Genomic DNA, 26334 nt, shown 5'->3' with positions numbered 1-26334 from the left:
AGGAATCCTCACTGCATGGTGAGAAAACACCGGAAGGATTGTTTTGGTTAAATGTGTTGCATCGTCGTGGGAACATCGTGGTGCACGTTGGGAAAACCATGTTGCGGCCCCGACATTAGTTTTACTTCACAGGCTTGTGCGATCCCATCAGGACACGTGGTGTTGCGTCCCAAGAGCACGTGGTTCCAGTGGAGTGTGAGCGTCACAGGCACCACATGTGTGTGTCGTGTAGGAGGACGGAGTGTGGTTGTGAGACCCTGGTTTGACGGTGTGTGCAGTGTGCCGTGGCGAGCCAAATCGAGCGTCTCCAAGTGCATAGATTATGCCGGTGACCACTCCGTTGGGGTTTCCATATATTAGTCTCGCCCCGCCCCCCCGAGTTGAGCAAAACTGGTTCCTCGATGAACGATATTAAAACCATCGGTTGAAATGATCGTTAATTGAATATAGAAAATACATGTAAAGGTTGATTTAAAGCTTTCGTGACTGCAGGAATTAATATTCTTTGGGTCTTTCGGTAAAGCCACGTAGATAGAATAAAAATAAATAATCACAATATCAGCGTTTCGATCGCAACACAAGCAATCGTCATCAGGTGAGAGCTGCTGAAGCAGGAAAAAATATATGGCGGGAGCACTGCTAAGGCAGGGAGTTATAAAGGTTTGAGATGGGTGTAGTCCAATGGTCAGTGGGCAGGGCTAGAGATGAAATTTGCATGTAAATGTAAGGATAAATCTTGACAAACGAAGCTGTGGGGGTGGCCATTGTGTAGTAGCATGGTTGGGCACTACATTTCCCATTCATCCTTACCTGTAGTAGCAAACACGTGTCAATAGGGGGTGGTACACTGAATGGGTAAGATGAGTCAGGCTGTTGGGCCAATAGGGCTCCCCAGACCCCAAGAGATGCTGTGGGGATATTCCAGAGCCCCCTAGAGTTCCAGAAGAAAGGCGTGGCTATGGGCAGAGAGACCCTAGAACGGGCATAAAAGCCGGACCTCTGGACAGGTCCAGCAGTCATCGTCAAGCTGAAGACTGAAGACCCGCTTAGGCTAGGACCCTGAGAACCCCCGCACCCGGCATCCTTCTAAGGGCCGGGACTGAGTGGGCCAGTGGTCGGGACCCGAGGACCTTGGCTGGGTTGGGTCAGCTAGCCTCCCCTAGGACCCCTTAGCCGGAGGGCTGAGAGTATGTAGCCCCAGTGATAGGGCATGCTAGCCTCCCGAGGACCCCTTTAGCCAGAGGGCTGAGAGTACGTAGTTCCAGTTGATCGGACACGCTAGCCCGGAGGCTATACCTCCCCAGGTATCGGGTGGAGGGGCCGCTACCCCTTCATGTTAGGGATCGTTACTGTTATTATTGTAATAAACGAGTTGCCTCTACGAACCGTCTCTACTCTCCTTGGACCCACTACAATTGTATTGTGAGAGATTAGCATGTCAATGTAAGAAATTTGCTTGTAAATGTAAGCTAGAGAGAGCTCGGAAAAGAACATCACCACATGGAGGTAGAAATGGATGGCAAGCCACCATTTACTAACACAGCTAACGGTGGCTGTTAGTGAATGTAGCTCAGAGTCGAAAATAACTAACATAGGTAGGAAGGGAATATCAGCCAGTTAATAATGTCATTCCAGTGATTGCTCAGTTTGTACCCATCTTCTCGGTTGAAATTGTGTCTGTATATATATCTGGATGGCTTGATGAACAAATCTTTGCCGATAGAGTACCTTCGTCTTGGCAAATTTAATTTCATGTGTCCACAGCGTTAAAATAATGATCAGCTACGGCTGAGGTATTGGTCCTACCGTGTTTTAGATCTGCCTTATGTTCACGAACCCGGTCCGAGACATGTCACTTAGTTTCCCCAATGTAACTGCTGCCGCAGACAGCTTATTTTGTAGACACCGGGGTATTGCATGTCAGGGATCACATCCTTCACAGATGGGATCAAATCACAAATTTTATGTACCGTGTTGAATCATACCTGGATCTTGTGTTTGCTCATGATTTTGGAAATATTTTTGGTGACCCCTGCTATGTAAGGCAAGGTGATGGTTTTGATTGGATCTTCAGATGGTTCTTTCCCAATGGTTGGGGTGATAGCTTACGGATTGTGTAGTCTGAATATCCATTCTTCTTGAGGGCTTGGTGTACGTGCTCCAGTTCTCTGGCTAGGTGGTGATGGTCGGAAATACGAGCTCTATGGTATAGAGCAGGGGTCCTCAAACTTTTTAAACAGGGGGCCAGTTCACTGTCCCTCAGACCGTTGGAGGGCCGGACTATAGTTAAAAAAACTATGAACAAATTCCTACGCACACTGCATATATCTTATTTTGAAGTGAAGAAACAAAACGGGAACAAATACAATATTTAAAATGAAGAACAAGTAAAGTTAAATCAACAAACTTGCCAGTATTTCAATGGGAACTATGGGCCTGCTTTTGGCTAATGAGATGGTCAATGTCCGGTTCCATATTTGTCACTGCTAGTCGTAACAAGTGATGCAAGTGTGCATCCGTTAGTCTAGATCTGGTTGGAGATTTCAAATGTTTCATTCTGGAAAAAGTCTGTTCACAGACATAAGTGCTGCCAAAGATGGTTGCCATTTTGAGTGCATGGTTCCTGAGATGAGGATATGTCTCAGAGGGGAGAGATGCATAGAAATTATGAAGGCTGCTTGACTTGAATGCGTCTTTCAGAGTCACAATTCTGCAGTTCAGCCAGTTCCATTTGATAAATTGTATCCACATTTTCAATGTTAATAGAAAATGGGTTACAGAAAAGCTGTATGTCCTGTTCATGGAGATGAAACTCTTTAAATCTAAATTGGAACTCCTTTTGCAATTTTTCCAGTGAATCCACACATGTTTTGTTTGGGAATTACAACCAATGGTTTTTCCGCTAACAGATTTTGAGTTGTGGGGAGATGGCAGAAGTTTTCCTCCTTAACTTGTTTGATGAGGAGGCCTAATTTTACTTCAAATGCTTTGACATGTGATTGCATATCACAGAGGAGCTTCCCCTTTCCTTGAAGTTGCACATTGAAACTGTTGAGTAGCTCTGTTACATCTGTCAGAAAGGCAAGGTGCCATTTCCATTCTGCATCATTGAGCTCTGGTACTTCTTTGTTTTTTTAAAGCAGAAAAGCTGTAATCTGTGGAAGTAAGTCATAGAAACGTTTCAAAACTCTCCCTCGACTCAGCCAACGGACTTCTGTGTGGTACAGAACGTCTTCATAGTCAACATTTAGTTCAGACAGAAATTCCTGAAATTGTCTGTGGTTTAGTGCATGAGCTCTAATGAAGTTAACACAAGATACCACAATTTTCATAACAGAGTTCCACTTCAGTGATTTACTACACAGCGCTTGTTGGTGGATGAGGCAGTGTATGGCTATTGGATGAGAATTGTTATGTTTGTCCATCTCTTGGTTAATGCGAGCAATTACTCCTTTCTTAGACCCCACCATGCTAGGAGCACCATCAGTTGTCACACTGGCTAGTTTAGCCCAATTCAGCTCCAAACCATTCACAGTTTGGCAAACCTTTTCATAGATATCCTCTCCTGTAGTTCCTTTGATGCTTTGCAGTGCAGCAAGCTCTTCTGTGACTTCAAAATAGTCATTCATCCCACGAATAAAAATTAGAAGTTGTGCAGAATCACGAACATCATTGCTTTCGTCGAGTGCCAAGGAAAAATAGGAAAGTTTTTTTGTGGAGTTTTGCAAATGCTGATGCAAATTGTCTCCCATTTCTTCAATCCTCCGTGTAATTGTAGGTCCTGAAAGACTCACTGTACTAAATAAATCGGCCTTCTCTGGACACATCTCTTTGGCAACAGAAATAAGGCATTCTTTAACAAATTCTCCCTCCACGAATGGTCTGCCAGTGCACGCTATTAGCTTGGCAACTTGAAAACTTGCTCGCAGTGATGAAATATTTAGCTGCTTCTGCTTCACAAAAGTATTTTGCTGAGTTAATGTATTTTTCAGTTTTAATATTTTATCTTTTCTCACTTCTCCGACCAAACAATAATATGTATCTTTATGTTGAGTTTCATAGTGTCGACGTAAATTGTATTATTTGAACACAGACACTATATTCTGGCATATCAGACACACAGCTCTTTCCTTGTACTGCATGAAAAAGTAATCATATCCTACACTCCGAGTCAATTTTTCTCTTTCTTGACATAAGTTTCCTAGAGAGTCAAAATTGCTATTAGTAAAATACCAATATATATAGAGCGCTACAAAAACAATATACCAGCAATAACTTTGCCCACACAGAGACATACAGACTGCACTGCCCATCAATGCAGTCTGATTGGGGGAACTCCGCTTTTACCCCAGGCTCACACTGGTGCGGGTGCCATTAAAAAGTTAATTACACCTGCAGTTTGTTCACAGATCGCAGTACATCCCCAGCACACAAGAATATCACTGGGAGTGGAGCCGAGGGGCAAGTGAGGGAGCTGAGGGAGGGAGAGCCTTTTAAGCGCAGCCAGGGGAGGGCTGGCAGCCTTAGGCCTGGGGGGCAAGTCCAGTCAATTGGCCCATTGAACCATTCACCAGCGCAGCCCAATGAGTGCCCACCGCCGCAGCTCAATCAGTGCCCACCGCCGCAGCTCAATAAGTGCTCACTAGCGCAGCCAAATCAGTGCTCGCCACCGCAGCCCAATCAGTGCCCACCACCGCAGCCCAATGAGTGCTCACCAGCGCAGCCCAATTAGTGCTCACCAGCGCAGCCCAATTAGTGCTCACAAGCACAGCCCAATTAGTGACCATGGGCCGGATAAATGTCCTCGGCGGGCCGCATGTGGCCCGCGGGCCGTAGTTTTGAGGACCCCTGGTATAGAGTGTTGATGAGGGAATTCTTCTGGGATGGATGGTGGTGGGAGTCAGGTTTTAGGTAGTCATCCGTATGCGTGGTTTACAGGAAAGCCACCCATATGGATTCCTAACACAGCCACTGTTAGCTGTTAGTAAATGGCGGCTTGCCACCCATTTCTACCTCCATGTGGCGATGTTTCTTTCCGAGCTCTCTCTAGCTTACATTTACAAGCACATTTCTTACATTGACATGCTAATCTCTCACAATACAATGGCCACCTCCACAACAGCTTACCATTCTTTTCCACCTCCATGTGGCGATGTTCCTTTCAAAGCTCTCTCTAGCTTACATTTACAAGCAAATTTCTTACATTGACATGCTAATCTCTCACCATACAATGGCCACCCCCACAGCTTCGTTTATCAAGATTTCTATCTTACATTTAGATGCAAATTTCATCTATAGCCCCGCCCACTGATCCTTGGGCTACACCCATCTCAAACCTTTAGAACTCCCTGCCTCAGCAGTGCTTCCTGCTTCAGCCGTTCTCACCTGATAACGATTGCTTGTGTTGCGATCGAAACGTCGTGATATTGTGATTATTTTTATTCTATCTACGTCGCTTTACCGAAAGACCCAAAGAATACATGTTAAAGGCTTAATTTGTTCGAAAACTATCGGAAGTTGACCTTTTTCACCCTAAAAACAGGTTCTAATATTTAAACAAACAATTTTAATTAAATAAACGTTATAAAACATATTAATCCATTAATATTAATAGAAATGTGGATGCATAATATAGCATAAAAATACATAAAAGGCATGAAATAAAAATTATTACTTTAGGCTAAGAGGATGGATGGTTTAAAGGGTTGGAGAAGCTGGGGTGAGAGAAATTTTCCTGCTTAATTTGCACACTAATCATTATTTTCCTCACTTTGTCTTCACATTAATTTTAGGGGCGATTGTTATTGATCATAACTTTTAAGTAAAAAAACACTAAGTATTCACGAAAGCTGTTTTCATAAGCAACACACATGAAACATTGAAAAGCTAGCAGCTAGTTGCTCTCAAAACGCTCATAAAAGGGCGTCGCTGATTGAGGCCTGCTAAGTCCACTTAGGAGTGCTCCAATTGCCCGAAATTGGCAACCGCATATCGTAAAACATCGTTAATATAAAATGTGTCTTGAATATAAACAATGGGATCCTATAGGAGGCGGATCATTAATCGAAAAATCGTTAATGATGGCATCGTAAACCGAGGGACCACTGTTATTGCCAACGACGAGGCGCGAATATCGCCGAGGTAGAGCGAGGCAAAGTTTTGACTCCCACATCCTGACCACCCCATCTTCCCCTGCTCGCATTCGCTCCCAAGGTGCGTGACAGACCATTGTGTACCAACGCCATGATCCGCATTTTCCGCATTCTAAATATTACCCACAAATTACTGACGAATTGGGAATACACATAGCAATCGTCACTCCCTACTGGCAGACTAACGGCCCCCGGCTGCCGAGTTATCTTGTGCTACACAGGGACAATTGCCACTTGGGGTGGGCCTTTTAAAAATGCGTTTGAGATGTGATACAGGTCGACTATCATATGCAAAGTGCTCTGTATGTATGCACGTTTAACTTATTTCGCCACTGTACACAGCCAACCGTGCTAATCGGAGGTGCGGGGGGAAGGATATGGGATATGGCTCGAAGAAACGAGGGTCTTAAGGAGGTCGTTCTATCAAAACAAGTCATTATGACGATGGTAGAGTATTATATTACAGCACGGTGATACACAAAGCTGCGCGATATGAAGTTCTTTTATTTTGGCAATTTCTGGCTTTTCCTATAAAAAAGTGCACGGACACGCAGATAGGAGGCGAGACCACCTCCCTCCGTGGCACTTCCACTAACACGGCACGACGAAGAGGAGGAAAAACACTAGCAGCAAAGGGGTGGCTCAGTCCACAGGGCGGCAAGCTCATCACCAGATCAATGGTTCGTCAGGGCCAGATTAAGTTGAACCGATGTTATATAATTTTTCGGGACCCAGAACCATAAGTTTGTGATTAAATCGGGTTGTAAATCAAACCACAGGAACCCGATTAATCAAGTTGTGATTAAAATTGGTTCATCACATGCAGCGAGTTGATTTTGCTCAGCCAGGTCACCAATGTGTGTACTTAAAAAAAAACATCAATTAAACTCAGTTTTGCACCTTCATCCTGTCTAAAACCCAGCCCTGAAAATATCGGTTTTAAAACCGTGCGACAAACATAAGTGCTTCCCCCATAATGCGTGGACCACAGCTGATTTGCAGGGACCGTAGCGCGATAACATCCGATCTCCACTGGCTGCTCTCTAACACGAAGGGTCACACCGTTCTGTCGAGACTCCCCGAGTGATTCTTGGTCTCGCGACGACAACACGGATAGCACTCTCGGGACAGATGTGGAAGGGGAGGAAAAAACAGACTTTTTTTTTTAACTAACTGGTCCCTGCCACGGGAATGTGAAAATTGCCTCCAACGATGGAGATGAGCAGAGCCACTACCCAATGTGAAAGAGCGGGGGAGGGGGACACCGACTATACACGACCACAATACAAAAAAACAACAGTGGCAGCGGTTATGCTAGTAAAACGCAAGCACAAAATGGTAGCACACATTACTTGTCACTCATCCTTGCCTTCCTTTCCCTCACAGCAGGGGTCAGAGGCCCCCTTTTGGGGATCCTGGTAAAAGCCCTGAAGCCACTGGACCCCCATGGAGGGGGTTGGGGGGGTAGTGGTTTGGTCCCGGGCGTCTTTATGGTACCTATAGCTTGGAGCTATCGCAGTGACCCGGCTTTCAGTTAAAAAGCCACTCATACCTGAAACAATACAGTTTATAAACGCCGATGTGAATCACTGCTCACAAACCATGACGCACCGATGGATACAAGCCCCGATGTTTATTTCTGCCTGTAAACCATGACCCTCATAAAATACTGCCCTAGCCTACACCCTGACCCTAGCTAGCCCTGATTATAAGCCTTGTCCCAAACTCTGACCAGTCGTGACCCTAAACCTAACCTCATAATAAACGCAGATTCTTAACCCAGACTCTAGCCCCGACCCTAACCCTGATTTTAAACCCACGACTAAACCTGACCATAAACCAAGAGCCTAACCAAAATCTATCGTGATGTGAACTTGAAAAATGTGGTCTGTGTATTCACTGCATCACGTCCTTATTTTCAACTGGCGCCAAGCTATTGGGAAGCTCACCGCGCATCCCCCGCCCCCCCCACCAGCACCGTGCACTGTCACACACGCTCAGTCAGGCAAAGTGCAGAGTAAAATAATCATGTCATTAAATTAATAACCAAACGACGCAAGTGCACTCGGTAAGACGTCCAGTGAACCAAGTAGATCATGTAAACCACTACGCAATGACGGGAGGACTGTGAAACTAGGACGGGAGGAAGGGTTACATCTAATTTAGAAACCACCCATCTGTAAGTGAGTAAGAACGCAACAGCGGGGAAACTCGGAACCGGTGCCAAACCTGTGTCACCATGTGTACCCGCGTATCCCTTTGTGTTCAATTCTCCATGTGTGCCCGCGTGTCATCGTATGTCCTCGTGTGTCCAAACGTGTCCCAGTGTGTCCACGCGAGTCCCGGTGTGGCCCTGTGTATCCCCATGTGTTGACGTGTGTTCCCGTATATCCCCGTGTATCCCTTCATGTTTACGTCTCCATGTGTGTCCGCATGTCATCGTGTGTCCCGGTTTTGGTGACGGTGATGGCACCGTCATGCTGCGTCCTGGTTAGCAAGTTGAATGGTGACCTTCTTCCGGATTGGCGCCTTGCCTCTCTTCGCCTGGGTCTGTGTGGTGATTCGGAGAGCAGAGAGGGGTGGGGGGGTGGGGCAGAGACAGAGATGATAAAGCAGTGGGCATGATGGCACGTAGTGGTGGTGTTGACGATAGTCGGGGTGGTGGTGATTTTGATGTTGATGATGTTGATGGTGATTATGGTGATATCATCACCTCGCTCCGGGCTGGTTTCCCTGATGGAGGCCGTGCTACCTTGGAGGCCGGGGCAGTCTTAGGCTTGGGGGGAGGGGGAGCCTCTTCATCCGATTGGTCCATCGTCTTGGGGTCAAAGGGCTCCAATTTGGGATGCGGGCCTGAGAGAAATGCACAAAATCCCCCCGTCAAGTGCTGTTAGCGAGTAGCACCTAGGAAGGTCGGCATGGCACACGAGGGGGCGGGTGGCCAGGACTACGCCCGGCCGTCTTTATATCCCTAGTGGTGATGTTTACACATCGTACCCGGTACTCATTTGAGGCCGAGTTGACCTAGGGGAGGCCCAGGACCGATTCAGATAATAATTGTTACTGGTGTTGGCCGTGAGCGGAAATCCAACTTGGGTCGTGGGGTTCGTAGTGCAGCACGCAAACCGTGACACTACCACTCCCCACAATGTGGGTCTGAGACAAATGCACACATACACACGCACACACACACACGTAAACACACAACAACAACAGCCACCATTCGCCACTTATTGGCAGTGATGTCACCACAGCGCGTGTGCCAGGCTAGGTCCACTTTGAGGCCACATGAAGTCTTCTTGGTTCTTTCGGTAAAGTCACGTAGAAGGAAAGTAATAAAATAATAAAAATAAAACATAAAATAATTCTCACGACGTTTCGGCCACAACGCAAGCATCCGTCCTCAGGTGAAAACCAGGTCTGTCGAAGCGAATTATTTTATTATGTTTTATTTTTATTATTTTATTACTTCCCTTCTACATGACTTTACCGAAAGAACCAAGAAGATGAATCCCTGCAGTCACGAAAGCTTTAAATCTAAAGCCACATGAAGTGTCGGAGGCTCACTGATATGCGGTCACGAGACCCACATGCTGCGAGTTAAACGACTCCCCTTGGTAAAATTGGCTTTGAATCAGTACCTAGTATGGTAGGTGCACTGGGGATACAAATGATTCCGGGCGTAGTGCTGGTCACACTACCCCCTTGTGTGCCATGCCAGCCTGCAGAGGTGCTCGCTAACAACACTTGCCCCCTAACAGCTTGTTAAAAGCTATAGGGGGGGATCCTTGTCTCTGTGTTGTTGTATACGTGCATGTGTACATACATGTGTGTATGTTGTATACGTGCATGTGTACGTGTATGTATGTTATGTATGTTGTGTACGTGCGTATATGTTGTATACATACATGTGTACGTGTGTGTATGTATGTTGTGTACGTGCATGGGTAGGGGTGTGTGTGTGTGCATACCAGGCCCCCACGTGACACCATCCCCCACCCCTCCCAGTGCAATGTCCTGCATGCTGAAGCTGCGCAGGCGATCAGAGAGGGCTCCCTGACCCTGCACACACACACACAAGACAAAGATCCCCATATAGCCTTAGCAGACTGTTGGGGCAAGTGTTGTTAGTGACAACTTTTGAAGGCTGGGATGGCACACGAGGGGGTGCGTGGCCAGCACCACGCCCGGCTGCCTTTTGCCATTGGCGATGTTTACACACCATATCAGAAACTCATTTGAGGCTGAGTCGACCTAAAGGCCAGTTCAGATAATCATCACTGGTGTTGGCCATGAGCGGGAATCGAACTCGGGTCGCCGGGTTCATAGCGCAGCGTGCTAACCGCTACACTACCATTCCCCACACACACAATAACAAGAACCACCATTCACCACTTAGTAGTGGTGACGTCACCACGACGATTGTACAGGCTATGTGCACGTTAAGTCCACTTCAAGTGTTGAACGCTCGCTGGCAGAAGGTCACGAGACAGACCCAGGTGCCATGGGTTGACTAAGGTGACTGGCTGATGCACCACCTGTGCCCCCGACTGTGCCAACTTGCTGTGCTTGTTGTTGTGAGCATCGCTGCTCTGCCCTCCGTTGTTGCTGGAGGCCGACTGCCTCCAACTGCCCAGTAGCATCCTTCACGAGCCTCCTCCACAGAGGCCGATCTTGACACTGATGGTATCAGTCATCGGCAAGTCCACTCAGCTCCACATCCTCTTGTACCACATCACTCAATCTCTTCTGTAGCCCTTGCCATGCCCATTTAGCGCCCTCTATCTGGCCAAACAAAAGCTATTTAGGCATGCGGTGGCTGGGCATGTGGGCTACATGACCTAGCCAATGCAGCCTTGCCTGCTGGAAGAACTCACTGATGGGATTTTATCCAGATTTTTAAGGATTTGAGAGCTCACACAATCCAGCCTGGTTAAACCCAGGATGGATCGTAGGCAGGCCAGCATTTTCCTAACTCGTGAAGATGTTCCATTAGGGGGGTCCACGTTTTGCAAACATAGAGAAGGGGGTCATGATTGTGGCCAAGAAGACGTGAAGCTCATGTAGAGCAACAGACTAGGTAGCTTGCACACATTACGCAGCCGATGAAAAGATAATGCCGCTCGGCTGATTCGGAGTGAGACCTCTTGTCAAACTGGAGCCAGTCATGAGCACACTGCTCAGGTCTGGAAAAGTCTCTACTCTTTCCACAATTGCTCCATCACCAATTGGGAGTTGTTGGGGTGGAGTGGTTGGTGGCACAAAGTACCCAGGCAGGTGCTTAGTTTTGGTGGGGCTGATGTTAAGTGGCATGCTCCAGGATCAGCAGTAGCGCCTCCAACTCCTCCTCTGAGTGAGCAGCAATCACCAGATCATCGGCATACATAACATGGTTGACCAATAGGGAGCCATCCCTTGACTGCACCCCAGCATCAATCAGTCTCCCATTGTATCTGTACCAGATGGAAATTCCTCCAGTACAGCCATCGAAGGCTTCACGAACTACGTGGTCGAAATAAGATGGTAAATAATGTGGGAGCCAGAGGACATCCCTGTTGCACGCCAAGGTGAACAGGAAATGGCTCCAACTTCCGACCACGTAGTTTTACCTGGGCCTTCCCACCATCATGAAGGTCCTTAATGATTATGGTCCAGACTGTTATCATGATGCAATATAGGATAGTCTGCACATAAACACCACACTTCCAGAATTTCACTTGGGAGATCATCTCTGTCCAGCACTTTTCTTGGTCTAAGACTGGATCACCTTCTGTATTTCCTCAACAGATGGCACTTCAGCCAGCCATTCACACGGGGTGACTACTTCTTCCAATATTTGACATACCACAGCCTCAGCAGAGTCATCCCCAGTTTGCCCCATGATGTTTTCCAGGCTGAGGTATTTCCCCTCCCCAAGACCTCACAATAACGCTCAGAAAATCTGCAAATCTTTCCCCTAATGATGGTGATAGGTGTGGCACTGCAAGTTACTTTTTTGATGGAGTTACAGAGATCTGTGATCATGGGCTACCGAGGCAGACTTCATCTCCTCAGCAACCCACGGCCACCACCCATCCTTGCAGCATCGCATGGCTCTTCAAACCTTTGAGCGAAGGCTACGGTAAACCTCATTCTCTGACATGGGATGCTGTAGACAGTGGGAGTGAGCCTGCTGCTTTTTCTCAGCCAGCCAGAACACCTGTCAACCAGGGTCTCTGGGGAGGTTTGGGCAAAGAAGTCCAGCAGCCTCCTTCCATTGTTATTGAGCTGATCTGGTCCATGCCTTCCAATCACTCCAGCCCAGGTGCCAGCATCATGGCCCACTTGGGCATTAAAGTCACGCAACAGGATGACTATCCCAAGTGGCCACTTTACCTAGCACCTGTAACAGGTCATAGAAGGCATCTGACTCCTCAGCCTTGCCTGCGCATCCCTCTACTGATGTTCATCTTCGTTGGGGGCATAAGTAACAAACACTACCACTCCTTCTCTCTGGTTGATGGGAAGGCGAGCCCACAGTAGTCTGGGGCTTACAGCTTCCCGCACCTCACCACCACGCTCCCACACCCCCTTCATTCTTTTGTTTAGAAGAGCCACTCCCTGTTTGGCAGTCCCCTGCCCTCAGTAGAGGACTGTGCACCGCTTATGGTGGGTGGAGCCAGAGCCAGTCCACCGGAACTCCTGAATGCCGCAGAGATCCAGACTGTACTGGTCCAGCTCCCGACAGAGGAGTGGCAGCCTCTCCTCCGCATTGAGCGTTCGAACATTCCACTTGGCCACCCGCAATGGCTTTTTGCTGTTTCTGGAAGAACCCCGAGGGTAAGGATTCAGTCTCCTGGCTCTGCCAAAAGGGGTTTGGCCAGGAGACGTCATAGACACCTGTCCCCCTGGGGCCTCGGGCACAAGCTTAGTTAGATTTTTTCCACGTGGTTTAGTGGTACTTGAGTTTAATGTGGAGGGGTTACCAGCCCCTCGCACCCGTGGCTACAAACGCCATGAGGGGAATGGCCAATTGAAATTGGTCCTCCCTGCCATGGTGCTGCTCACCAGTGATACCGTCCGGCACCACCGAGGAGGTATGGGGTTGTTTTGCCAGACACAGACACAAGTACACACACACATACAATGCCTCCCCATGTCTAACAGAGTATTCTGTAGTGCACATCTCAGTGCTTCCCCCCATGTCCCCTGTGTCTTCTCGTGTCTCTCCAATGCCCCCACGCCTCCCAGTGACTTCCTGCATCTCCCCATGTCTCTCCGTCTCCCCATCTCTCCCCAAATCTCCGTGTCTCTACGTATCTCTCCATCACTCCCTACGTCTCCCCATGCCTCCATGCATCTCTATAGTCTCATCTCTTCCCGTGTCTCCCCATCTTTCCCCGCATCTCCCCATCTCTCCCCACGTCTCCCCATCTCTATCTCTTCCAATGTCTCCCCATCTCTTCCCGCGTCTCGCCGCACCTTGGCAGCGGCGGTGGCCGCAGCGGTAGCGGCGAGGTTGAGTCCACGCCGCCCAAAATACTTCACAGTCTCGTAGCCGCGCTCCTTCGCCTGCTGGATGTAGCCATCTATCTCCTGGGAGCACGGGGTGGGGGACAGGGGCGCGGGGGTGGTAACCGGAGGTGAGATTATAAACACAGCTTGGGGGGCAGCATGTGGCATTGTGCACTGGGCATGTGGGGGTGGGGAGCTGGGTACCCGCGCATCCCCTGGGAGTACTGCGGGTTGGGGTGTAGGGCGAGACGTACGGAAGAGGGATTATAAACATGCAGGCGGGGAGCTGCTGCTGTGTGGGGTCGCGACAACCTGGGTACGCCAGCACAAGGGACATCCACTGGAGAGGGGTATACGATCAGTGCCAGAAGCAGTAGAAACCTCACAATGCCAGGCTCAAGTTAGCCAGAATTCGAAAGAATACTGAAATGTAAAAAAAGACTTGCTTTACGAATACACCAAAAACTAATTTTATACGTGGGCTTTCACAACCGATATGATTCGCTAGAGTGCAGCCCGTCCGACAGATGGGTTCATCTTCCTCATCTACTCTCAAATATTCTTCTCTTACGGACTGCTCCACCATTGGCTCCACACCTACTCTTTTGGCAACTCTCACTCACCAGGCACCTTTCACTACTCACCACCTTGCACTTTCACCAGATAATCACCAGACACCCACCTGACCCTCACCAGACACACCTAATACCTTACCACTTGGTAGAAACTCACCAGGACACTATTCTGACACTCACCAGACACTACTCCCCTGAATATCAGCAGACATCCCCCACCGCTCACCTTCACTAGCCACCAGCCTCATCGTTCACACACTCGCCAGAACAAGTGAAGAAACACTTACCACGCCCACACAAATTACAAATCAAGAAGGGCAATGCCACGGTCATCATGGAAAAACCGTGTACAACCACAAAATTCAGGAAACTACTTAATGATGGAAGCTACACAAAAATGAAAAGAGATCCCACCAACAGCCTCGTTACAAAAACGAACAGTATCACCGATTCAGCTTCATTAATTGAACAGAACAAACGGTTTTCCTTAAAACCTTCTGCTGCTAGACCACGCAGATTATATGGCTTACCAAAAATCCATAAAGAAGGTACACCCCTTCATCCCATCGTCTCCACCATTGGCTCACCCACCTACAAACTGTCTGAGACCTTACAGCCATTCACTGGTAAGACCACCTCTTCTGTACTTAACTCAGCTCACCTGGAATCATCAGTTAAGGACATCTCACTGTCCCCAGGTGATTTGCTCGTTAGTTTCGATGTAGTTTCTTTGTTCACCAAAGTCCCTGTGCCCGATACCATTGCAATCATTGAAGATTTGGTCCAAAAAGGATTGAATGCTGATGTACCGGCCTTGGTGAGACACTGCCTCACCAATACATACTTTACCTGGAATGGAACATTCTACAAACAAACTCAAGGCACCCCAATGGGTTCTCCCTTATCTCCAGTTGCAGCCAATGTTTTCATGGACATATTTGAGACAGATGCCATCTAGGCATCCACTCTATACCAGTCCTTGAGGAAGAGGTACGTGAATGACACGTTTGTCATCTGGCCACATGGCCGACCGGCTCTGAACCAATTCCTCAACCACATCAATTCCATACACCCAGCCATCAAATTCACCATGGAGTGTAGAAAAGTATCGCAAGCTACCTTTCTTGGCTGTCTTAATCAAAGAGACCAGATGGCTCAATGAGCCACTCTGTCTACAGGAAAGCAACCCATACTGATGCCTACCTAAAACCTGACTCCCACCACCATCCATCCCAGAAGAATTCCCTCATCAAAACTCTACACCATAGAGCTCAATGTATCTCCGACCATAAACACCTAACCAGCAAACTCAAACACGTACACCAAGCTCTCAAGGCGAATGGATACTCTGACTACACAATCCGCAAAGCCATCACCCCAACTGGGAGGAAGGGCACATCTGAGGATCCAATCAAAACCATCACCTTGTCATACATAGCAGGGGTAACCAAAAAGATTTCCAAAATCATGAACAAACAAGATCCAGGTCCGATTTAACACAGTACATAAAATTCGTGATCTGATCCCATCTGTGAAGGACAAGATCCCTGACATGTAATATCCCAGCGTCCAGAAACTAAGCTGGATCTGCGGTAGCAGTTATATTGGTGAAACTAAGCGACATGTCTCGGACCGTGTTCATGAGCATAAGGCAGATTTGAAACACGGTAGGACCAATGCTTCTGCCATGGCTGATCATTCTTTTAATGCGGCTGATTCACAGGAAATTGATTTCTCTTAGACGATGGTACTTTGCCAGCCCACTGGCTATCAACAAAGATTAGTTCATGAAGCCATCTATATGTAATGGGTTCAATCAGGGCACACACTAGAACTTGGAGGCAACACGTTTTATTAACCAACCCCACATAACTCTGAACGGAATAACAACATAAGGTGATAACCCACAGTTCCTACACTAAGCTATGTACACTGGAGTATGGTTATTTACATTCTGGATGGAGCAACTACAAATCTGACCCAGGTCAGCCAACACGCTGTTTGGTCCACGTGCGCGACGCCCGGAGACCCGAAGACCGGCAGACGACGAAGGTTTTTTCCCAGCCAGGACGAACCCCGGTCCCCCCCGGGGCTCGGCTCTTATGCTTACGGCATTGCCAGGCCCTGTCCTTATGTGTTTTGCAGAATTCGGTAATGCTGTGCCCTTGAACGCCACGCTCATTCACGTGCTTCGTGAGAGCTCTCGCTCACCCTCTCTCTTTCTCGTATGTAAATTTACGTAGCAAAAATGTTGATAAACTTGAATTCCCTGAGAAACAGCCTCCCATCTCTTGAGTTGACTGATGTAATATGGTGTGGTGGTAAGGTGGCGACGCAGTGTGGTTGTCATGTGGTGTGGTACGGTAGGGTTGTAAGGTGTGGTGCGGTGTAGTATGGTGATGCGGCGTGGTAATCTTTGGTGTTGTGTGTGTGGTGTAATGGTATAGCAGCGCAGTGTGTTGTTTTGTATGTGTAGAGATTGTATCACTACCAACGATACTTACCTGATGTGGTTGACACCGCATGACATGGATAACCAGGAAGTAAAAACAAGTCCTCAGATTGGTACTTAGCAGGCTTTAAATGGGATTGGTTAGAGGCAGGGAAATTGAAGGAATTGGAGGAGAAATACAAATGGAAAGAGCAGAAAACGGAGGACGATTGACAGGGAGGTCAGATGGGATCCGTTAGAAAAAGTGGAAGGTGAGGGAAAGCAAGGGTGGCACAGTCGGGTTTTTTACAATCGGGTTTAATTGTCTTTTTATATTAAACCCGATCATCTGAGATTGGGAGAAATCCGGTTTAATTGGTTCTAATTGCAGAACCGCACTTCTCAACGATGGGCTTCATCCATTCCAAGCTAAGGAACTCACTGGCGCCCACGATTGAGGAGAAGCTCGAGTTCATCAAGACCAACCTGCCCGCCGCATTCTACGACTACCCCGTGCCCGACAGCCCCGAGTACGATAGCAGCATCGACGAGGAAGCAGCCTAAGCCTATCAGAGTTTCGTATTCATTAAACCAGGTTTTAATGCCCCGAAATCGGGTTTAATTGTATTAAAGAAAAAACCCTATGCCTGCCGCTGGAAAAATCGGGTTTTTTCCACCAATGAGGGAAAGTAGGTCAATGAACCTTCGAGAAACGGGCTTCAGGGATAAAAAGGGGGAGGAAAAGCGAGAGCTCAAGATGCTTGGGGTGAAGGGAATCCTTGAAGACCCGTGTGTCTCAGGCTGGAAGGAATAAAGACTCCTATTATTGAAAACTATGGTGTCAGGTGTCACTACATATGTGTCACAGTGCTGCGGTGTGGTACGGCCGGGTTGTACGCTGCAGTGTAGTATGGCCGCGTTGTACGCTGCGGTGTGGTAAGGTTAGGTTGTACACTGCTGTATGCCGCAGTGAGGTGTGGCACGGTGATGCGGACACCTTCTCTCGAGAGGCGAGCGCCGGGTGGACAAACTTGCGGTAGAGGAGCGAGGAGCCACGCGTGTATGGCGACAGCAGCCACACCACCATGCCGATTTTACACTCGTGGTAAAACGGCAGCCTGCCCACCACACAACACACACTCCACCACATCACCACTGTACACACGCCACCACCGCCTAAACCAGGCATGGGTTGGGAGACACGGCACACGTAGCCAGGGAGCCCTGGCCTGTGCCTACGCAAGGTCCCAGAATCTTGACACGTGCCTTCATCCATGTACGCACTCGTGCAATTAGCAGCCGTAATCCTGTGATGTTTCTGTAACTTTACATTACTGCGAATGCTTTTGAAAAATAACTTGGCTCTCCCGGCCATGGCCAGGCCAGGCGGTGGCATTGTTTCCCATGAGACTCGGACGTCAATGAGAGCCATGTAATAGGAGAACCAGCTGTGGCCGCGCGAGGTGGTAGAGTTTTTTACCATGAGACAAGGATGTCTGTGAACGTCTCCACGGCGAGGAATAACGCAAACACGATCCAGTACATCATCCACTTTACCTGCACACAGGGACAGGGGGACGTGGGGGGCACGGGGACAACACAGAGGCATGGTGACATGATGGGAACACGGAGATATGGGAATGTTGGACATGATGCATGGAATAAGACATGGCGCACAAGACATGGAGACATGGGATATGGGGCCAAGATACATTGCCACAGGGAGATGTGGAGATGCGGGACAGAGACAGAAAGACACAGGGCATGGAGCACATAGACACATGACATGCAGACATGGGAAAACAGTTCAAAAATCAGATTATGAAGCAGACGGAAGTGATGATAACGGTGGAGGTGGGGACAATGTTCACCCAATTGGTGACGGTGGTGACAGGGAAGATTGTGATGATGGTGATGGGAAAGATGGTGATAGTGGAGATGGGGAAGATGGTTATGATGGTGATGGGGAAGACGGTGATGGTGGTTTATGGTGGTGATGAGGATGGCGATGGGGAAGATAGTGATGATGGTGGTCGTGGTTCATGGGGTGGTGATGGTGGTCGTGATCATGATGGTGGTGACTGGTGATGATAGTGGTTGTGATGGTGGTTGTGATGGTGGTGATGGTATAACACGGGGAGGTACTCACATACTCACGGACGTTCTTCGTCTTCACGGCCTTGTATGAGGCATACGCGGGATAAAGCGTGCCAAACACCAGCCTACACAACACACACACACAGATCCCGCATATACAGTGACGGAAAAAAGTATTTGATCCCCTGCTGATTTTGTACGTTTGCCCACTGACAAAGAAATGATCAGTCTATCATTTTAATGGTAGGTTTATTTGAACAGTGAGAGACAGAATAACAACAACAAAATCCAGAAAAACGCATGTAAATTTTTTTATAAATTGATTTTCATTTTAATGAGGGAAATAAGTATTTGACCCCTCTGCAAAACATGACTTAGTACTTGGTGGCAAAACCCTTGTTCGCATTCACAGAGGTCAGACGTTTCTTGTAGTTGGCCACCAGGTTTGCACACATCTCAGGAGGGATTTTGTCCTACTCCTCTTTGCAGATCTTCTCCAAGTCATTAAGGTTTCGAGGCTGACGTTTGGCAACTCGAACCTTCAGCTCCCTCCACAGATTTTCTATGGTATTAAGGTCTGGAGACTGGCTAGGCCACTCCAGGACCTTAATGTGCTTCTTCTTGAGCCACTCCTTTGTTGCCTTGGCCATGTGTTTTGGGGCAGTCATGCTGGAATACCCATCCACGACCCATTTTCAATGCCCTGGCTGAGGGAAGGAGGTTCTCACCCAAGATTTGACGGTACATGGCCCCGTCCATCGTCCCTTTGATGCGGTGAAGTTGTCCTGTCCCCTTAGCAGAAAAACACCCCCAAAGCATAATGTTTCCACCTCCATGTTTGACGGTGGGGATGGTGTTCTTGGGGTCATAGGCAGCATTCCTCCTCCTGCAAACACGGCGAGTTGAGTTGATGCCAAAGAGCTCCATTTTGGTCTCATCTGACCACAATACTTTCACCCAGTTGTCCTCTGAATCATTCAGATGTTCATTGGTAAACTTCAAACGGGCATGTATATGTGCTTTCTTGAGCAGGGGGACCGTGCGGGCGCTGCAGGATTTCAGTCCTTCACGGTGTGTGTTACCAACTGTTTTCTTTGTGACTATGGTCCCAGCTGCCTTGAGATCATTGACAAGATCCTCTCGTGTAGTTCTGGGCTGATTCCTCACCGTTCTCATGATCATTGCAACTCCACGAGGTGAGTTCTTGCATGGAGCCCCAGGCCGAGGGAGATTGACAGTTCTTTTGTGTTTCTTCCATTTGCGAATAATCGCACCAACTGTTGTCACCTTCTCACCAAGCTGCTTGGCGATGGTCTTGTAGCCCATTCCAGCCTTGTGTAGGTCTAAAATATTGTCCCTGACATCCTTGGAGAGCTCTTTGGTCTGGGCCATGGTGGAGAGTTTGAAATCTGATTGATTGCTTGCTTCTGTGAACAGGTGTCTTTTATACAGGTAACAAGCTGAGATTAGGAGCACTCCCTTTAAGAGTGTGCTCCTAATTTCAGCCTGTTACCTGTATAAAAGACACCTGGGTGCCAGAAATCGTTCTGATTGAGAGGGGGTCAAATACTTATTTCCCTCATTAAAATGCAAATCAATTTATAACATTTTTGACATGCGTTTTTCTGGATTTTTTTGTTGTTATTCTGTCTCTCACTGTTCAAATAAACCTACCATTAAAATTATAAACTGGTCATTTCTTTGTCAGTGGGCAAACGTTAAAAATCAGCAGGGGATCAAATACTTTTTTCCCTCACTGTAGCCTTTAACAGACTGTAGGAGCAAGTGCTGTTAGCAAGCAGCACCTATGAAGGCCGGCATGGAACACGAGGGGGTGGCTGGCCAGCACCACGCCCAGTCACCTGTGTCTCCCTAGTGGCAATATTTTTTTACACACTGCACCAGGTACTCATTTGAGGCTGAGTCGACATCGGGGAGGCTTCGGAATGGTTCAGTTAATCGTCACTGGTGTTAGCTGTGAGCAGGAATCGGACTCGGGTCGCCGGGTTCGTATCGCAGCACGCTAACCGCAAGGTTAACTAATACATATGTAACGTCGTCTAAGTTTTACTATATTGTATAATGTATATAAACAGTAAGAGAAGACTCCAGCAAGAGTGGACGTTTGAATCAAAATCAGTAGAAGATTTAATCAAATAAAACTGTCCCACACTTGGAACAATCGGTAGCGTGTTTACTGTCACTGAGCCAATTCTATTGTTATTATTGTACTTGACGCGGAGACCTCACAACCCAGCCGCTCTCTCATCTTCTCCAGGATTAACTGCCTCGTTACTGCCCTTCTTATCTGCTCTTCGATTCACTCAGCTGCCTTAACTGCCCTTCAACTCCCTTAACTGACAGCCTCGTGGCTGTCCGATGACCACACTCCACGTCACAGCCATGAGCTGCTGTATGGGAGGGGCTATGTCCACTCAGTGGCGCTGTCGGCGTTCAGATTCAGCCCCGTGAGTAGGGGGTCTCATCCCTGCATTTCCCCACTGTGGTGCCACATCTCTTTACCGTACAGCCCCCAAATTCCCCTATACAGGAGGAAGTATCGTCATAAGGACTGTGTTCCACTACAAAGACAGATTCCCCTTGCCTGTTGGGGCAAGTGCTGTTAGTGAGCACTTATGATGGCCGGCACGGCACACGAGGGGATGGGTGGCCAGCACCACGCCCGGCCGCCTTTGTCTCCATCGTGGTAATTTTTTACACTGCACCAGGTACTCATTTGAGGCGGAGTTGACCCAGGGAAGGCCCAGGACCGGTTCAGATAATCGTCACTAGCGTTGGTGGCCGTGAGTGGGAATCGTGGCGCAGCTATACTACCGCTCCCCAATCCGCATACTCACAGACACACACAGTCGCATGTAACTCATACAGCTCACCAGTATATAATTACACAGGAACACAACTAATTGACTTCATCCGTCTTCCACATGCACACGAGGTGCACACGAGGTACACACGACCCAGTCTCACAGTTTTTTTTTCCGTTCAGCTGCCCTTGTTCCAACACTCAACATCCTCAAGGGCCGGCCGAGTGCCACAGGGACACAAAGCCGGCCTCCTGGGTTCGAATCCGGGTTCCAGCCGCCAGTGGTGAAACCGGCTTCTCAAGAGTAAGTGATGAGTTGGTGGTCCCACCCCGTTTAACCACAGCCTTACCAGAGATCAAGAGACACATATTTACATAGAAACACCACAGCTTTACAAATAACCCAAAGACAAGAACGCCATCGACTTAGACCAATAGAACCCAGGGACCGATGGATCACAGAAACACAAAGATCAGAGATCCATCGAGCACATAGTCCCTTAGATCAAAGAGGTCAGAGACCCATAGACAACATAGACCCATAGATCGCAAATATATATAGGCCTCAGAGACCTAGACAGCACATAGCGATCCATAGATCAAGTAGATCAGAGACCCATAGAGCACATAGACTCATATACTGTATCACATACCCATGGATGACAGAGACATTTCTACCGGTATGTGTAATGTATAGCGCTGTATATTAATATTACTCCCCTGCGCACATTACAAATACAGCTATTCTCAATCCATTGCTTGATGAAGGCCTCCCCAACCTGTGTCGATCAAGGGGGTTGTGTGTGTCCTGTATGTTTGTTCAACTTCTTTCGCGCCGTACGTAGCCAACCGCGCTCATCGGAGGCGATGTTTGTGTGACCATACTTCACCATCTCTGGCCAGTGCCGGGATTGGTGAAGAACAGAAAACACCGGGCAGGTTCAGGCTGCGTCACTCGTGCCGTGCCTGCCAATCTCAGGTGTCAGTGAGCTAACCACAGCGCCACCGCTCCCGCCATCACCGCTACATTGAATGGGGGTGGGTGGGGGGCAGTGGCGCAGTGGTTCGCGCTACGAACCGCAGCCACCAGAGTTCGATTCCCAGCCACGGCCCACATCAGTGGCGAGTGATAACTGACCGATCCTGGGCCTCCCAAACACCCACATCACCGCAATGACCAGCTTGGTGAAGTATGTTCAAACTAACCTCATGGCTTTCATCCAGCGGTGGATTTATCGCGGCTGATGATGACGATAGTGGCTGTATTTATACAGAAACCAATTGATGGGCGAGACAAAGATCCCCCGTGATGGGGCAAGTGCTGTTAGCGAGCACCTATGAAGGCCGGCACACGAGGGGTTGGTGTGGCCAGCACCACGCCCGGCCGCCTTTATCTCCCCAGTGCTGATGTTTTACACACCGTACCAGGTACTCGCTTGGGGCTGAGTCGACCTAGGGGAGGCCGATAAACCTGGTTCAGATGAATCGCTATCACTGGTGTTGGTCGTGACCGGCGAGGAATCCGCGTGTAGACAGCAGCAGCATAACCAGATAAGACACAGCGACACACAAAGATACACCCCGGAGACACTATATACAAGAGACAAGGATACACAAGATACCCAGGACACACAAGAGACACAGCGATACCCAGGATACACGGGGACACACAGGACACACAAGATACACAAGAGACACAAGGATATACAGGCGGTGGTGAGCGGCAGGAGACTCACACGACCAGACGGGAGATGATTCGAGTCACCATGGCGCCCGTCGCCGATGCCGCCGCTGCTGTGGTTCCGATTTGCCGATTTGTATTTATGACGCTGCTACGGATACTAACTAACGCTGTCGATGCTCTATTCCCTGCTGCCACGTTTGATGTTACTATCAAACGTGTCTCCTATTAATTTACTGCTGCTGCTGTTCTCAGCTGTTGATGTCAATGGTTGCCTGTGGCACCTGCGCTGCTGCTGTTTCTGCTGCTGTGTATACGGCAGTGCTGAGCCCTGCTGTAACTGCTGGGGCATTGATCTCGATATCGGTGCTGCTGCTGCTGTTGTCTGCTGCTCGTTGCCGGTCTGTCAACACTGCCACTCAGAGCTGCGCTGCTCCACGCTACCCCGCGTCTCCTGTGTCTGCCACTCCTGTCGCTCTCCCCCCGTGTGTCTCCGTGCCCCCCTCTCCTCTCCCCGTGTGTCTCTCTCCCTGTGAATTTTCTCTCCCCCCGTGTGTCTCTCTCCCCGCGTGTCTTTCTCCCCGCGTGTCTCCCTCCGTGTCTCTCTCCCCCGTGTCTCTCTTCCCGTGTCTTTCTCTCCCCGTGTCTTACCCCCCGTGTCTCTCAGCCCCCGTGTCTCTCTCCCCGTGTCTCTCCCCCCGTGTGTCTCTCCCAGTGATTCTCTCTCCCCGTGTGACTCTCTCTCCCCGTGTGACTCTCTCTCCCCGTGTGACTCTCTCTCCCCGTGTGACTCTCTCCCCCCGTGTCTCTCTCCCCACGTCTGCTCCGTTTGTAACGTATCCCTCGGGACCCCGGCTCCAACTCAAACCGACATAGTTGCCCTCGGCGCCTGAGTTAAAATACCACGAGGACCCAAACATAGTCGCCCTCGGCGCCTGAGTTAAAATACCACGAGGACCCAAACATAGTCGCCCTCGGCGCCTGAGTTAAAATACCACGAGGACCCAAACATAGTCGCCCTCGGCGCCTGAGTTAAAATACCACGAGGACCCCGCGTAATCGCCCCCGACGACTTTCGAAAAACACCACGTGGACCCCGCGTGATCGCCCTTGGCGCCTGAGAAAAATATCACGAGGACCCCACATAGTCGTCTTCGGCGCCTGAGTTAAAATACCAGGAGGACCCCACGTGGTCGCCCTTGGCGCCTGAGTAAAATACCACGAGGACCCCACATAGTCGTCTTCGGCGCCTGAGTTAAAATACCAGGAGGACCCCACGTGGTCGCCCTCGACGCCTGAGTAAAATACCACGACGACCCCATGTAGTCGTCCTCCGCGCCTGAGTTAAAGACCACGGAGGACCCCACGTAGTCGCCTTTGGCGCCTGTGTAAAACACGAGAACCCTGTACGTAGTCGTCCTCCGCGCCTGAGTAAAATACCACGAATACCCGGCGTGGTTGTGTAGCGAAACAATGATTATGAAGATATTTCCTTGCGTATAAAGGAATTGAGAGGCTATCTGATACAGGATGGTGAACGTTAACAGCACTACTGGACAGAGCCTCGCCCCCACATATCGTATTCTTGGTTCTTTCAGTAAAGTCACGTAGATAGAAAATAATAAAATTAAATAATAAAATGAAGACTTAAAGCTTTCGTGACTTCAGAAATTCATATTCTTTGGGTCTTTCGGTAAAGCACGTAGATATAAAACATTACAATTAATAAAATAATAACAATATCACGACGTTTCTATCGCAACACAAGTGGAGTGGCATTGTTGGGCGCGATCGCCACTACTCATAGCCGATGGTACCGGCCCTGCGTTAACAGGGGGCAGAAGGGAGGCTGAGCCAGCGAGGTAGATGAAGTCGGGCCGTTGAACCAAGGTAGTCCCCGGGGAGCATCGTGATCAGCGGTGCGGACCCCAAGAAGGGGGGGGGGGGGTGGAGCTGGGAGGATGACGTCATACTCCAGGTCCCTCGGGAAGATTCCAGAAGGAAGGTGTGGCTAGGGCGGAGTGAGCTGAGACTGTGTATGTACAAAAGCCGGGTCCCTGAACGGGCCCGGCAGTTGTCCACTCAAGAAGCCACCTGGAAGACCTGGAGCCTGGGGCAGGACCCGAGGACCTTGGCTGGGTCGGGTCAGATTAGCCTCCCTAGGTCCCGCTAGCCAGAGGACCCTTACCGGGCAGCTCTCCCAGTGCGTAGGGCATGCTCGTGAGGAGGTCATACCTCCTTAGGATATCGCGTGAAAGGGGCCATAACCCCTTTGTGTTAAGCTGTATCGTTATTGAATAATAAACGTGTTGCCTCCACAGAAGCCTCCTTCCATTTGTACCCACTACAATTGGTGACAGAAGTGGCCATATATTAGTTTGCATGGAAACAAGGAGGAAGAAACACACCAGGGCTCAGGATGAAGAAGAAGACGGTGCAGCTGCCCCAGGATTGACAACTCCGGCTGAAGGGGATGAAGCGTTGCCGGCCGAGCTGCAGTCTGCCCGGTCACCTGGCGGGTCACCACAGTCGGGGAGAGCGCTACGGGCGGCGGACTCTCGCCTCGCCGAACTTCTGCACACCGCGGCCTCCATCCTCGACGAGATTCATCGCGGGGAGCCGACAGCGGAGGAGGGCGAAGCGGGCCTGCAGGCGACGGCCGTTGCCACCGCCGGTTCTGGAATTCCCGCCCAAGATTTCTAATCTCCCACCGAAGTTGGGGGAGTTTCCGCTGGAAGCCAAGAGCATCATGGGACATGCGTCACTTCCGGTCGCGGTCCACGCCAATCAGCTATCGCCGCGTCATCGGCGGCGCAACCGGCATAAGGGGCCGCCATCTTGTTGACTGATGGCGGCGCAATTCCCGCCAAAAGTGATGAAGAGCATCTGCCCCTGGGATGCGTGCCGGCCATCCACCAATGCCTGCCCGTTCTCAAAGAGTTCTCTGTGGCGGGAGGCGACTGAGTGGCCTTTCAGCGCCGCCTCCTCTCACATTGCAAGGTGGCGGGGTGGACGGAGGAAGAGGCGCTACGGGCGCTCCCGGCCACCCTGGACGACGACGCCCTTTCCGCTCTCATCAC

At 49.3% G+C, this 26334-nt stretch overlaps 2 protein-coding genes across 3 annotated transcripts in view; both read right to left on the bottom strand.

The window, feature by feature from the left end:
* SEC23IP (SEC23 interacting protein) overlaps nucleotides 1–26334 on the bottom strand; it is a 191646-nt gene that overhangs the window by 38355 nt on the left and 126957 nt on the right. The window lies entirely within an intron of this gene.
* LOC144942406 (receptor expression-enhancing protein 1-like) lies at nucleotides 5849–24889 on the bottom strand. Of its 2 annotated transcripts, none has more exons than XM_078869256.1 (8): nucleotides 23310–24889; nucleotides 18802–18874; nucleotides 18133–18209; nucleotides 17650–17770; nucleotides 13614–13727; nucleotides 10124–10214; nucleotides 8905–9005; nucleotides 5849–8702 (listed from the first exon to the last, which is right to left on the bottom strand). In XM_078869256.1, exons 1-8 carry the CDS (start codon nucleotides 23339–23341, stop codon nucleotides 8628–8630), a joined length of 684 nt encoding a protein of 227 aa, XP_078725382.1. In that variant the 5' UTR covers nucleotides 23342–24889; the 3' UTR covers nucleotides 5849–8627. The 2 variants fall into 2 exon arrangements, with proteins under 2 accessions (XP_078725382.1, XP_078725381.1); XM_078869255.1 differs by having other exon boundaries at nucleotides 5855–8702; nucleotides 8866–9005; nucleotides 23310–24884.

Source organism: Lampetra fluviatilis, chromosome 27, assembly GCF_964198595.1.
Source record: "Lampetra fluviatilis chromosome 27, kcLamFluv1.1, whole genome shotgun sequence".
Lineage (NCBI taxonomy): Eukaryota > Metazoa > Chordata > Hyperoartia > Petromyzontiformes > Petromyzontidae > Lampetra > Lampetra fluviatilis.
The sequence above is the reverse complement of the archived record's forward strand: the minus strand, read 5'-3'. Positions and strand labels throughout refer to the sequence as shown.